General features: G+C 36.3%; 1 protein-coding gene across 1 annotated transcript in view; it reads left to right on the top strand.

Annotated features, from left to right (window-relative positions):
• The window catches only part of Pcsk1 (proprotein convertase subtilisin/kexin type 1), a 37,391-nt gene extending 22,933 nt beyond the window's left edge, over window positions 1-14,458 (top strand). Inside the window, exons 9-14 of the mRNA XM_076856018.2 lie at window positions 454-554; window positions 8,050-8,283; window positions 9,223-9,380; window positions 10,694-10,827; window positions 12,148-12,309; window positions 14,081-14,458. Coding sequence (XP_076712133.2) covers window positions 454-554; window positions 8,050-8,283; window positions 9,223-9,380; window positions 10,694-10,827; window positions 12,148-12,309; window positions 14,081-14,458 — 1,167 coding nt within the window. The remainder of the gene's footprint in view (window positions 1-453; window positions 555-8,049; window positions 8,284-9,222; window positions 9,381-10,693; window positions 10,828-12,147; window positions 12,310-14,080) is intronic.
• The last annotated feature ends 42 nt before the right edge of the window (window positions 14,459-14,500 follow it).

Genomic DNA, 14,500 nt, shown 5'->3' on the forward strand with positions numbered 1-14,500 from the left:
AGGATGGCTTAACATCCTTGTGCTGAAGAGGCAGCTAAATGTTAGTCCAAAGGGCAAAAGGAGTTTTATATGAGGCAGAATTTCTAAATATTACAGACCAAACACAATGGACCTGATGATTAATGGGCCAGCATGATTCACAGTGATGTCAAAACAGTTCCTTTTTTATAGACAGCGTTTCATTTGGGAATCTCAGAAGAGAAAATATTCATAGTGGGAGTACTTCATCCCCCGAAAAGGCATCTTGCTGCCAGAATTGTAGACAAGTTGCATATAGAGGAGAGGGAACTAAAATATCAGCAGATGGCAAACATCCGCTCATGGTTTAGAGGAGGAAGTAGGGAATCGAATCAGCTGAGTTTCCTGGTCATAGCAGATGCAGACCTTGGTGTGGTTACCTTGTTTCACATTCCTCATATGTTCTACCTCTCTCTCCTCCCTATTACCATCCAGACAAGTGCTGACCTGCATAACGACTGCACTGAGACCCACACGGGCACCTCTGCCTCTGCACCTCTGGCTGCTGGCATCTTCGCTCTGGCCTTGGAAGCAAAGTAAGAACCAGAAATCTTCTAATCACCTTTACTGAGGCTGCTTCTCTTTGTTAGTAATACTTGTTATTTCCTGAATACATGGTTACAGTAGAAATTTTGGAAAACTTCAAAACAGCAGTAAAGATAAGCTTTTTTCCTGACACTTTGAGATAACTGTTGTTAGCTATCAGTGTAGATTAAATATACATATCTTACAAAATTAAGATTCTGTTATGCACATTATTTTTTAGTTGTTTTTTTAATACATCCTACAATATAATAAACATCCATCCATGCTTTCTCACGTCCAAACCAATCTTCCTTGACCTTTATAAATTCATGTTGTCTCTCCAAGTCCTGTTCCCTCTAACAAAGAGGTCTTCTTCTCATCAGGCAGAATTTGATTCAAATAATTTCCTGTGGATGTTAGGAATAACAATATTATAAAACATTTTTTTTCAGAATAAGCTATCTTGGAGTTAATATTACTATGTCAAGGGACATGAGAATTAAAGATAGAATTTTCATCTTTTCATAGTATAAATAGCAAATTATTAAAGTCATCTAATCAAGCTTAAACACTCTTGTCCATAAAAATTTGTTGCCTTCTCTGATAAATTTCTCAGGGTAAATGCTCAGATTGTGAATTTCTGTACCAAAAAGCAGGAGTGTTTTAATGCTTTTTAATACTTATCAATAAATTGCTACCTTGAAAAACTATATAATTTTCTATTCCCACTAGGAGTATATGTTTGGAAGTACCAATTTCCAAAACCCTTGCCAAACTACTTTTATTATCTTTTAAAATGTTTGCTATTTGGATAGGTGAAAATATTATCTCGTTTTTTCTATGCTTTTGTTTAATTACTAAAGAAACTCAATACTTTGTCATGTAGTTATTTGTCTTGGCCATTCGACTGCTTCTTTATGGCCTTCATTTTGTTTAATGAAGAAAATCTATCAGTATTTTATCAATTTGACATTTACTTTTTAATTTATTTATAGGTCATTTTTATTCTAATGAAGTTAGAATGTAAATAGACATGTTTGCCAGTCTGTTACTTTAAAGCTACTTTCTTTGCTTTAATGCTCAGAAAAATCTGCACAGCCAAAAACTGGGTTCATTTGTCTTTTATTTTAGTTCCTTTGTCATACTTAAATTCTAAATCTCCTGGAATTTCTTTTGGTGTAGGATGTCTATTTTTCCCCAAAATAGTTATTTCAACAATCTAATACTTAATAATGAATAAGAAAACTAATCATCTTATATGACAAATACACAGATTTTTTTTATTTTTTCTTATTCGTACTTTCTGCTGTTGTGTAGTGACAGCAAATCTTGTAAACTAGTATTGTCCTTCCCAATAAGAAGGTTGTTCTAGAAGAAGTCACACTTTCTCTAGAGAGAGGACAATACAGGCTTCTCATGCCATGTTCAGTGAACTATGTTCACAGGAGCAGTGGAACAGAACATCTTTGCCTTTGCCACAACTGAAAAGCCCAGAAGTTGCTGAGCCTTTGTCCAGGAGAGTCCAGCATAGCTCTAGGAGCCCTGGGGTGATGTGGTATAGTTCATGGGTATCTCAGCAATGGCATAGCCACAGTGGCTAAGCAAGACAGTCTGCCAAAGATCTTACAAGAGTCCAGCTGCTTGGAAGGACTGAGATATTTGATGAGGAAAGAAAGAAATCCAGGTAGTTGATCAAAAGTAGATTGGGGGGGCTAACAGAAAAGCTATATTTAGAATCTGAGTTCACTTGTAATAGGGAGGGATAGACAGAAGACAAAATTCCATGAACACAAGCTATAACTGGCACCAGAAGATCCAAACCAATGTTGAAGAAAAAATAGTCCAAGCAAGGAAATATAGTACTAGTTGTCTGGCTTTAAGCAAGGTAATTCACATGTAGGGCTTCATGTTTCCATTTGTAAAATGAATGAAAGGGTCAATCACACCAATTTTTTTCAAACTTCTTCCGTTTATAAAATTCTCAGATTTGAAATCAAAGATAAGGGTATATAGAGATAATCCAACATGACTTGTTGAGGTTGGTGGTAAAAGGTCTAAATATGAAACAGTATTTACGATCTCAGAATACAGATCGTTAGTCACTGGGAGATGTTAAAACAAAGCCAGCCTTAAAATCATAAGTGTAGAGTCTTTCTTCTCTTCCCTGCACTTGTCAGATGCATGTAAATATAACAACTAGGCCTAGCCTACTTTTGTCTAATGATGAATATGTTAGAAATAGTCATCTAGCTGAACACTTGTATAAATTCCAGTCAAAACCAGAAATTTTTGAAGTTTAATTGCTGGTTCCTAAAATGTCAAACCTTCTTTTTTCTACATAAGGAGAAAAATCATCTAAGAATGACCTAGTCTCATTAATTTCATTTGTTTCTGATGAGACTTTCTAAAGAAGGGTTTATATTGCACAAGACTGGGTCCCTGAGGTCCATGAATGTCTTTGCAATTAAATGCAGAATTGCTTATGAGTGTGTTTGAAATTTTCTGGGGAATGGTATGTAGGTTCACAGCATTCTGTCTATGCTATCCCAAGTGCAAATCATAAGAATTCAGTTCCCTTTATTTTTATTCAGAAGTGAGATGGACATATCTGTCTTTACATTTATAATTTCTCAGTAAGATAGATATGATCTGTCTTAACTTATGTCTTTCTTTCCAAGTTACATAGAAGTTATTGAGATTTCTGTTCTCAATTGGATTGGATGGTTCAATTGCCTATACCAAGATTATTAGATAATAAAATCTCAATACCAACATTTCTAGATGTGTGATCAAGTTTTATATCTAGACACTCAAGATTCAGAAAATCACTTACATAGGTACCATCCCTTAAGAATCAACTGGATGATGAAAAAACTTATCAAGAATAATGAGATCAATATTTATCCATTTCGTACTACATGCCACACACTTACATGTATTAATTCTAATCCTTGCAACATTCCTATAACATAGAAATTATTAATTGGATTTTATTAATGAAGTAATTGAGGCTTAGAGAAGTTGATAAATATAACCAAAATCCCACAAAGAGATTTATACTCAGGTCTATCTGCCCCCAAAACTATGCTATCAGCAATTACACTATGTTGCGGTTCACAGCCTTGGGAGAGAGGAATGTTGAGTGGATGCCTTACATTCCATCAAATAAAGGAGGGTTAAGAAGATTGAAGCAAATGAACACATATAAATTATGAGTTCCTCCTAAGTGTCCTGCCACACTGTGTATTAGATGCTTTAAATGTGATGAAAGTAGAGAAATAAGGAAAGAAAAAGAGAAAACGTATTTTGGGTTGACGTATGTATAGGGGGATATTTCCCTTCCCAAGAACAGTGTTTTTTGAATGCTGGCATAGATACTAGTCACCTGAGGAGTTTATTTAACATCAGGTTTCCAGATCCTATTGCCAGAAACTCAGATTCTGAAGTTTCTCCTACAGCCCAGGAATTGCCAATTTTAGCAAGTGCCTTAGGCAGTTTTAATGCTATTGGTACCTTCACCTAACTTTGAGAAACAACTCCTATAAAGAACTATTTTCTACAGCCTTTTCCAGATGTCCATTAGGTACCTTAATACCTTAGTAGGCATATCTTAGAGATAAATATTAAGAATAAATGCCTTACATCATGCCTGTGGCACCTTTGTCATTAAGTAGTGAATATACCTAAGAAAGCTGGAAGACAATCACCTTGGTCTATGCATGAAACCTCAAAAAGAATCAGAATAATTTTTAATAAGGGAGAACAATTCTGAGGTGAACCATGGATCCCTTCATACCTTTGGAGGTACTAAACAAACAGGCAAGCCAATTTTCTGTTTTTATTGAAGTCTAGAAACATAGATTCTCAATAATGCATATGGAACCTTTGGGAGTGGGGGAAAAATCACAAGAAAAAAATCTTTGTTGTTAAAAAATGTTAGAAAGGCCAAAGTAAAAAATACTCAACATCTGGACTCACCAGGGAGTGTGATTAGGCCAAACAGGTAGCCTCTAATAATTTTCACTTTAGAATTAATTTTGTCTGCAGACCTACATCTCTTCTAATGAGAACAATGCTTCAGTTCACCATTTAATTCTGTAATGCTTATTTTCTGTAAACACCCTTGATTAGCAACACAATGCAGTTTTAAAAATTTTAATTATTGTGAATGCAGTTGAGCATTAATCGACAAAGGAAGGCTGTCAGGAACAAGTTTGCACTATTGTTAACAGCTGTTTTTCATTTATGAGATGCAAACACACAAATGAAGAATAACTCTGATAGGAAAATGTGTTTAACTTTCCTAATTGTATGACAGTGAAGCTCTTTAAATATTGTTCAAAGACTATATAGGATAAATTTTTAAAAAACAGTACAACTTGCAATTAAATATTAAATAAATGTTCCACTTTAGAAATATAGAAAGTGTAAGCTTTGTAATTTGATTATCAGCTCCCTGACATATACTTCCTTCATACTTTTCCTCATCCCTACCCTCTTAAGTACACCTACACACACTGAGGATACAAATGGAAAACTGGTTTGTTGCCCATTGACTTTTACTTAAAACTCCTTTTGAAAGACTGGAAGAAAACACAAGTTTCAATAAAGTGCATTATAGGATATGATTAGGTTCTACCTTGAGAAAATAGCCATTTCTGCTCGCTCAGTTAATGGTTCCTGAAGGTAGGATAACCAAAAAAGAAACAAGAGCTAAAAAAAGGTATGTATGGAGCTGGGTCATAACTCAGTGTTGGAGCACTTGTCTTGCACTAGTGAAACACTGGGTTTGATCCTCAGCACCACATAAAAATAAAGATACTGTGTTCACTTATGACTAAAAAAAAAGTTTTTTAAAAAAGGTGTTTATAATATTAGGCAGATAGAATATCTGAACAGTAAGGAATTCTAGAGACTGTCATATTCTACCCTTTCGTATTATAAATGAGCTAACTCAGGCCCAGAGAGATAAAGTAGTTGGATCACACAGTTATTTTTTTTTAAGAGAAAGAATTTTTTAATATTTATTTTTTAGTTTTCAGTGGACATTAACATCTTTGTTTATATGTGGTGCTGAGGATCGAACCCGGGCCGCATACGTGTCAGGAGGCAAGCGCGCTACTGCTTGAGCCGCATCCCCAGCCCCACACACAGTTCTTTGATAGTAGAATACAATTTAATGTGTTTTCTACTGCTCCCTATTCTGACCCCATGATTTGAAATGATTTATAATTGTCTTAATTGGTCATATTGTGTAATCTTTTTGCCAGCTCCTGTTATTTTCACATGATGCAGAACTGACTAGACAGATTTTTTTTAATATAAAAGTCATGCCCTATTCTCATAATTATTTACTTATTTAGGCAACAAATAGATATGTAAATAGATAGGTAGATATGTAGGTAGGTAGGTAGGTAGGTAGTTACAGGAGTGTTCTACCTCTGAGCTACATTCCCAGCCCTTTTTATTTTATATTGAGTCAGGGTCTGGTTAAGTTACCCAGGCTGGTCTCCAGCTTGGGATCCTTCTAACAGCCTCCTGAATATATTGGAACGAAACTGGGTTATAGACATGGACCATCATGCACATTATCCTCAGACATTTTGACTAGTAGGTTTGAGGTGGGACTCTAAAATTTTCATTATTTACCAGTGTTCCAGTTGCTTATGATACAAGTGGTCTGGGATTCACTGAGAGTCACTGAGCTGGAGTCCTTCTATGGTCTCCATCAATCATTCTTGGGAGTCAAATAGAAATGCAGCTCAACTGAGAGTGAGCTGAGCTATCAGATGTTGGAGCATCCCATTAAAGCAACAATACAAAATGAAAGCATTAAGTCAGTCTTTTATCACCCATAGCTATGGTATAAGCAAGAATTTAGAACCAGAGAAAGCACCAGTTAGCCTGATTCCATTTTCCCTCATGGAGCAGTGTACCAGCCATGAGGATGAGTACGGACATGAGGGTGTCTCTCTGGAGAGGGAACCCTGAAGAAAAGGCTTCAGCAGTTTTATTGACCTTCAGGTGTGTAGGGAGAGAGGGCTTGTGGGAGGGTAGGAGTAGATAAGCAGTGGGTATTGAATCAGAGCAAGGAACAGTGTCTTCAAGGTTTTTTCCCTTCCTTCACAAGGAAACCTTGGTAAAAGTGCCTGAAGAAGACCTCTGCCCAAGGCCTTAGACAAAGACACCTGGGAAGAAGGCACTCACCTACAGGAGTCAGGGTTGTACAAAATGCAAAAAGCCTGATGGCCAGGGAGCCTGAAGCCTTGACTGCTAGGTCTCTCAGAGGCTGTAATGCCCCAGTTGGGCAAGTAGGTTAGCATTGGAGGGCACCATTATCTAGTGCCTACCAGGGAAAGACTGAAACTGCCTGTGGTCTGATTTGTAATGAGGAGCTTGACTCCCATTGTTTGTACTTCCAATCCCTGGGAATACAAGGGATTGTATAATCAGTGCAATTTTTCCCCTGGGGAAAAGCAGCCAGATTCCCCCAGTGACTGGTCTAGAGATTCATAGTAAGTAGGAATAGGAACCTTGAGAAGTATTTGGGTGTTATTTATTACATAATGGTTGATTGGTTAAGGGAAACAATGCAGGTCTCAAAGGCAAGGGAATCAAATGACTAATAGCAATAAGTTTTAAAATTATATTCAGTCTGTTTAACATAGGCACATAATCATTCAACCAACCGATATTTACTCAGCATATGCCCTTCCTAGCATTCTTCTGGGTGCTTGTTACACATCAGGGAACAAGATAGATGAGAATCTTACTCTTTCTCATCGTTAAGTTCTAGCCGGGGAGACAGATATTAATAATACACAAAACAAATATATTTCCCATTATGTTTTAAAGTGATAAGTGCTATGGAAAAAAAAAGGTACAACAGGGTAAGAGCTTGGGAGTGTATGGGGAGGATTAATATTTTAAATAGGGTGATCAAGAAAAGTTTCATCATATTTTAAAAGATTTCAATCCCTTGCCTCTCTAAGTAATCTTTATATTGTTGCTAAATTAATCTTACTAAGACTTCCAATTTTACCATATCCTTGCTCAAAAAACCTCCATGATTCCCATTCCCTAAAGGATAAAATATAAACTTTCTTTTGTGGCATTCAAGGTCCTCATTGCTAAGGCTCAGTATTCTTCATTGCCTCTTTCCTGCTCCAGCAAACCAGACTGTAATCTGATCTCACAAGAGGGGCAGATGCCATTTTTTTTCAAGTTATATGGAAATAATTCAAAACGAGGGACACGGTTTTATATTTCTGCAATGCAGAAGATTGAATTTTACTTATAGTAAGACATATTTTATAGGCAGAGGTTTTCAGTACTGCATTTTGGATGCCAAATAAAAGAGCACACCAATAGACACTACAACAATATTGGTACAATCGCAGAAGGTAGTTATTAATTCCTGAATGAAGATGCATATTGTTAGCACTCGCTTTGGGAAGGAAACTTCATTTTATCCCTCAAAGATCCTTTGGATCACTTCCCCTCCAGCCCAAATCTCACCTGGAGAGATATGCAGCACTTGGTTGTCTGGACCTCTGAGTATGACCCATTGGCCAATAACCCTGGATGGAAAAAGAATGGAGCAGGCTTGATGGTGAATAGTCGATTTGGATTTGGTTTGCTAAATGCCAAAGCTCTGGTGGATTTAGCTGATCCTGGGACCTGGAGCAGTGTGCCTGAGAAGAAAGAATGTGTTGTAAAAGACAATGACTTTGAGCCCAGGTAAGTGTCTCCAGGAATTTTAAACAAATGTATTTAAATGTTTGGCATAATTTAATAAAAGAATTTGTTACTCTGCCTAAATTTTACTTGTGCCTATCTTTCTAAACCATATGGAGAAGGAATTTTCCAGTTCTCCATGGTTTTTCATGGGGGATTACTGAGATCTATAAATCAGGTTAGCATATTTTCATTTTTTTCCTCTATAACACCCATGACTTTGCATTGTCTAAAATGCACCATTGTTTTATGTACCACTAGGAGAAAACATTGTCAGTTAAACTGTGACCACCCAGTCATTAGCTTTAAGATTAATCCTAGACTCAAAGATATTAGACTACTCTTTAAAAATGTATCTGAGGGTTAATGAAATGAAGTACTTTTAAACCAGTGTTACCTAAAACCTACTTTTCTATAAGAGCCATAGAGCTGTGGGATTCTTCACTTTTCTTCCATATAGGATCTGTTATCATGCTGCTTTTACACAGACCACTTTTGACTCAACGTATGTGGCCACAGAAGCAGAAACTGCTGTGAATATTTTGTTATTTCTATCAAGGCAACCATAATAATACTGAAAACCCACTCACACAAAATACCCAAGCATCAGAGGCTCAGGAGCTGCCTTAGAAAGGCCTTATGGATAAAATCATAAAAACAGGGCCTTTTTGATATTCTAGTAATGGACCACTTTTGATGGATCCAAAACAAACTTTGAATTTGATTCTATAGTTAGTAACATCATACTGAAGCATTTATGTTCTTTGCAGTTTTCTTGTGCATGAAATTCACTTATAGCTAATCTTGAATGGGTTCTCCTCCTAACAGGGAGGGACAACAAGCCGAGCTGAGTATCTAGTGAAGTCTGATGTGTACACCTATGCATAAAATTCATGAAAGGAGAGATACACTTTATTTAATACTAATTCCTAATGTATTTAGAGCCCTGCAAGCTAATGGAGAAGTTATCATTGAAATTCCAACAAGAGCTTGTGAAGGACAAGAAAATGCTATCAAGTCCCTGGAGCACGTGCAATTTGAAGCAACAATTGAATATTCCCGTAGAGGAGACCTTCATGTCACACTAACTTCTGCTGCTGGTAAACAAACACAATTCTTCTAAGCCATTTGTTTAAATTATTAAGTGTATATCAAATTATTTCAAATCAGTGATTGTTTTTGTTTGTTAATAGAATGAAATCTCCTTATAGCTATTTTTGAGATCTTAAAAACATACTTATTTTTCTTGGTGTTAGATTTCCTTTGCCTTGCTCATCCTGCTCATTCCCACTGGTACTTAGATAAGCAAAGAATGTGACCTATGTCAATAATTCCAATTAATATCCTTTCCTCAAGTCATGGGTTTTCAAACTATGTTCACTTTCCAGGGTACTGACCTCCCATTCATTTCTCTTATGTAACCCATTAGTAGTGAAAGTTATTCTGATAATTAACAAAACTTACAAATATATCTGAAATATTCAAGGAATCAAGTAAGAAAAAAAACCCTGGGAATTCTGGTCCATAAAAGAAGGTTGAAAAGACTAATACAGTCCTCTTAATGATCTGAATCAGGCCATTTGATATGATGTATAGACACATACCCTTTTCCTAAGCAGGTCCTAATTCAGATGTGAGAGCTGGTGGACCTTTAGCCACAATCGCACTAAAGTTGTCTTGATCTCTTTCGTATTTTAGTAGTACTCAACTGACTAAATCGGATTTCTATAGGTGATAGATGAGGAGAGATGAGCTCCCTCTGTGGTCTCCTTTCTAGGATATAAACTGGAGTTTTGGATTAGCCTCTGTTAATTTTAGAGTTATGCTTTCTAGATATCTTGGATTTGGCCTGAAATATTAGTAGGAAGCATTTCTTTTTTCATTGATGGGTCTATAGTTCATTTAATCCTTTTATTTAGAATGAAATATTATTTATTTATTTGCCAAGACTTGATAGGAGGTAATTAAAATATCTCATAATTAATAAGTTGATTAAATAAGTTAATTTTTATGTCTACTTAGATTACAGACTCAAGCACCTATTAAATTTTTAAATTTCCTTTTACATTTCAAAATAATAGTTTTACTACAATGTATTTTAGATCTTTGACTCCCTTTTTAAATACAAGTCATAAATGTCGCTCTCTGAATTCTGTTTATTCAATAAACCTTAAACAACATATTTATTATTATTTTCTATATATAGTTTGAAAAATTATTCTATGCAAGGCAATGTGCTATGGATAAAAACATTTTTTTTTCTTTTGATTGTCTCTATCCTGACTTTATACCAAAAGGGAAAATTAGGACTAATATCAACCAGCTTTCATTTTCAGTTATCAGATGCAAGAGTGTATCCCACTCTCAGACATGTTAGTATATTCATTAACTTGTGTTTGTTGTATGAAAATAGGAACTAGCACAGTATTGTTGGCTGAAAGAGAGCGGGACACATCGCCTAATGGCTTTAAGAATTGGGACTTCATGTCTGTCCATACATGGGGAGAGAATCCTGTGGGCACCTGGACTTTGAGAATTACAGATATGGTAAGTATGAAGGAGAGGATGAAGAAACACACATTCACTTTTCAACACTTTGAAGCACTTCTAAGGTTATATCATCATTAATTATGGACTCTAAAGAACTTGACTACACCTTAGTAGAAGGGCAAATAATACTATTTCAAACAGATAATAATTTTAGAAGACTATTAGGCAACAGCCATACTAGAGAGAGAGAAGAAAAGATATGCTGATAAACAATGTGACAGACTATGGGACAAATCTAGGTGTTCCATGTCTGAGCACAGCCCCACATGTCCTATGGCCTTGAGAGACAACTGTATTCCCAAAGTTAGATGCTCAGATCAGCTTTGCTATGGAATCTTCTGGAGTCACCTGAAGGCCGTCCTGCAAATATTCTATGATGGATATCAAGTAGCAGCTTCATGTTCAGCAAGATATCTTATTTAATGAGATCCCCTCACCAGTTTCAGTTACCAAAAAAATCATTTTTTCAAGTGAAAAAACTGTTGGCATTGATATTTGTTTTCCACATTGTTTTATTGGTGCATTATAATTATACAGATTTGTTGTTACATATTCTTATATGCACACAATATAACAATATAATTCAACCAATATTACTCCCTCTCCCTCCTCCAACCCACACCTAGGTCTCTTTCCTGTACTGATCTCCCTTTGATTTTTAGGAAGTCCACCTCCATCTTTGTTTTCCTTTCTCCTCTCTAGCTTCCACATTTGAGAGAAAACATAAGACTCTTGACCTTCTGAATTTGACGTATTTCATTTAGTATGTTGGTCTCTCATTTCATCCATTTTTCTGCAAATGATATAATTCCATTTTTCTTTATGGTTCAATAAAGATTCACTGCAGTATAATGGCTTTAATTCTCCAAGATAAATCCTGAGGAGTGGTATAGCTGGGTCATATGGTGGTTCCCTTCCTACTCTTTTGAGGAAACTCCATGATGATTTTCATAGTAGTTGTACTAATTTATGGTCCCACCAGCATGTTTAGATTTTTTTGATAGTTTAGAAAACAGTTATAATCGAATTTTTAAGAATATAACCAATATGGGAAAGAAAAATTATATAAGAGAGCTCTGCTTTTTGCATTAGATGCTTGAATATGAAGCAGTTAATCAGTTTTTTAATTGTTGAACTTATAAAATACCAACTTTTATGTCAAGAGTGAATCCAGTGGTTTCTTTCAAAATAGAGCAATGAACATGGAACACACAAAATCTTAAAATTAAGTTTTGACTATGAAATCCTTAATATTTTAAGTGAGTTTATTTTATATTCAAAACACACACTAAAATATGTGTGTACTTTATTCACTAGTCTGGAAGAATGCAAAATGAAGGGAGAATTGTGAACTGGAAGCTGATCTTGCACGGGACCTCTACTCAGCCAAACCACATGAAACAGCCTCGTGTGTATACATCCTACAACACCGTCCAAAATGACAGAAGAGGGGTGGAGAAGATGGTGGACGTGGAGGAGGTCTGTATGGCTCTGTTCTTACTGCACTATGTTCTGAACTGTGGTAGAAAATGCAGTGAATGAAGTTGCATCTAACTTTTAGGCAGGGAATAGGGCAAATATGCATAGAGAGGAAGCAGGGGTAGCAATAAACTGTTTCTTCCCCAACAGATGAAAGAAATATTATTTTTGTGTGCTTTTATCTAAAATTTATTATGGATAAACATTTTCAAGTTATTATTAAATTTCTTTGCCCACTTGTGACACAGTAAATTGTAAAAAAAAAAAATCTATCTTATTACACGGTCACATACCTGATATTTGTACTAGACTGAGTTTTTAAGCATTTTCCACATGGTCTGATTTTAACCTATAATCCTTGTAACGATAAACATTATGTTATGTCCACTTTGCAGAAGGAATACCAAGCTAGCCAAATCACTTAGGTTTACTTGTTTCTGTTTAGTAAGTACCATTTAACTTGCACATCTTAGCAACACCAAGAACTATGGGATCACAATTTCTGTCAGAAAATTTCAGAAAATAGACAAAAGTCTTTCATGCTCCTGGTTCTCGGGAGCTGCTGACTTCTCTTTTACCAGCAGGTGGCCAGAAACCCACATTTTCTCTATCTCTGTTCCCCCCAGCATCTAGCACAATGCCTCAGATGTAGTACATAGGTTTTTCCAAATTTCCAGAGTGACCTTCCCTGGATAGGTCCAGCTCTGTGCTGGATGTTTTAGAGGAAGTAGAAACATAGTATTTATATTTATTCAAGCAACTAGCTGTGTGGAGGCCTTAGCTTGGATTCTGGCCCCATTTTATTCTGTTAAGCAACTTCCCCTCCAGGATCCAAATCCCTGGGGCCTTTTCTTCACGGCCCCTAAACTAGGTTCACCTTGTGAGTGTTTCTCCCTCAGAGATTCCTTGAAAGATATGAATGGGGCCCTTCCATGGTTAAAACATTGAAATACAGTCAGCCTTCCATATCCATGGATTCCAAATCCTTGGATGCAGCCAACTGTGAATCAAAAATATTTGAAAAAAATACTGTCTATGCTGAACATGTTTACATTTTTCTTCATCATTATTCCCTACACAGTATACAACTATTTGCATCATATTTACATTGTGGTACTACAGGTAATGTGGAGACAATTTAATATGTACAGGAGGATATACATAGGTCATGTACAAACCCTATGCCATCTTATATAAAGGATTTAAGCATTCACAGATTTTGATATCTGTGAAAGGTCCTAGGGGACATCTGTACACAATGATTGACAAAGAGCTGTTTCTCTGATCTTTTCTGTCCCCTCCTACCTGGCCCCTTCTTATAACTTGATAGTTTCTCACAGAGCAAGAAACTGCTCCTACTCTAGAGCAACCAGTTGGTGACTTACAAAAGAGTTGTTAAACATTTAATATTATCTTCTTCCCAATATGGATTCCACGAGAACAGACTAGCAAGTGAAGGAAATCAACACACACTGAACATTTTCCTGTATTATCTCATTCAGTTTTCAAAACACCAGAAATGGAAGTAGTCTTATTCCTATTTTACGGGTGAAATTCAGGGAGATTAAAAAGGTTGCCAAAAGTTCATCAGTGAATGGAAAAATGAGGATTGAAACTGAAGTCTTGTAACTGCAAGCCTTGTGCTCTCTCTGCTCACCAAATTGCCTCTCTGTGGACATGCAGTAGGCTTGTGCTAGAGCTGCAACTAGGTTGCCTGACTAGAAATAATATGTTTTTTTTTTCTCTTTGTTGATGGCATTCTGTATTCTAGGAGCAACCCACAAAAAAGAACCTAAATGAGAACCCCCCGGTGTCCAAGAGCCCCAGCAGCAGCAGTGTGGGGGTAAGAAGAGATGAACTGGCAGAGGGGGGGCCTTCTGAGGCCATGCTGCGACTCCTACAAAGTGCTTTTAGCAAAAACCTACCTTCAGAGCAATCACCAAAGAAGTCTCCAAGTGCAAAACTCAACATTCCTTATGAAAATTTCTATGAGGCCTTGGAAAAGTTGAATAAACCTTCCCGACTTAAAGACTCTGAGGACAGTTTGTATAATGACTATGTTGATGTTTTCTACAACACAAAACCTTATAAGCACAGAGACGACAGGCTGCTGCAAGCTCTGGTGGACATTCTGAATGAGGAAAATTAAAATAAGTATGTGGTCCTGAGTTGGAAATATTCACACATCTTC

This window comes from Callospermophilus lateralis, chromosome 5, assembly GCF_048772815.1.
Source record: "Callospermophilus lateralis isolate mCalLat2 chromosome 5, mCalLat2.hap1, whole genome shotgun sequence".
Lineage (NCBI taxonomy): Eukaryota > Metazoa > Chordata > Mammalia > Rodentia > Sciuridae > Callospermophilus > Callospermophilus lateralis.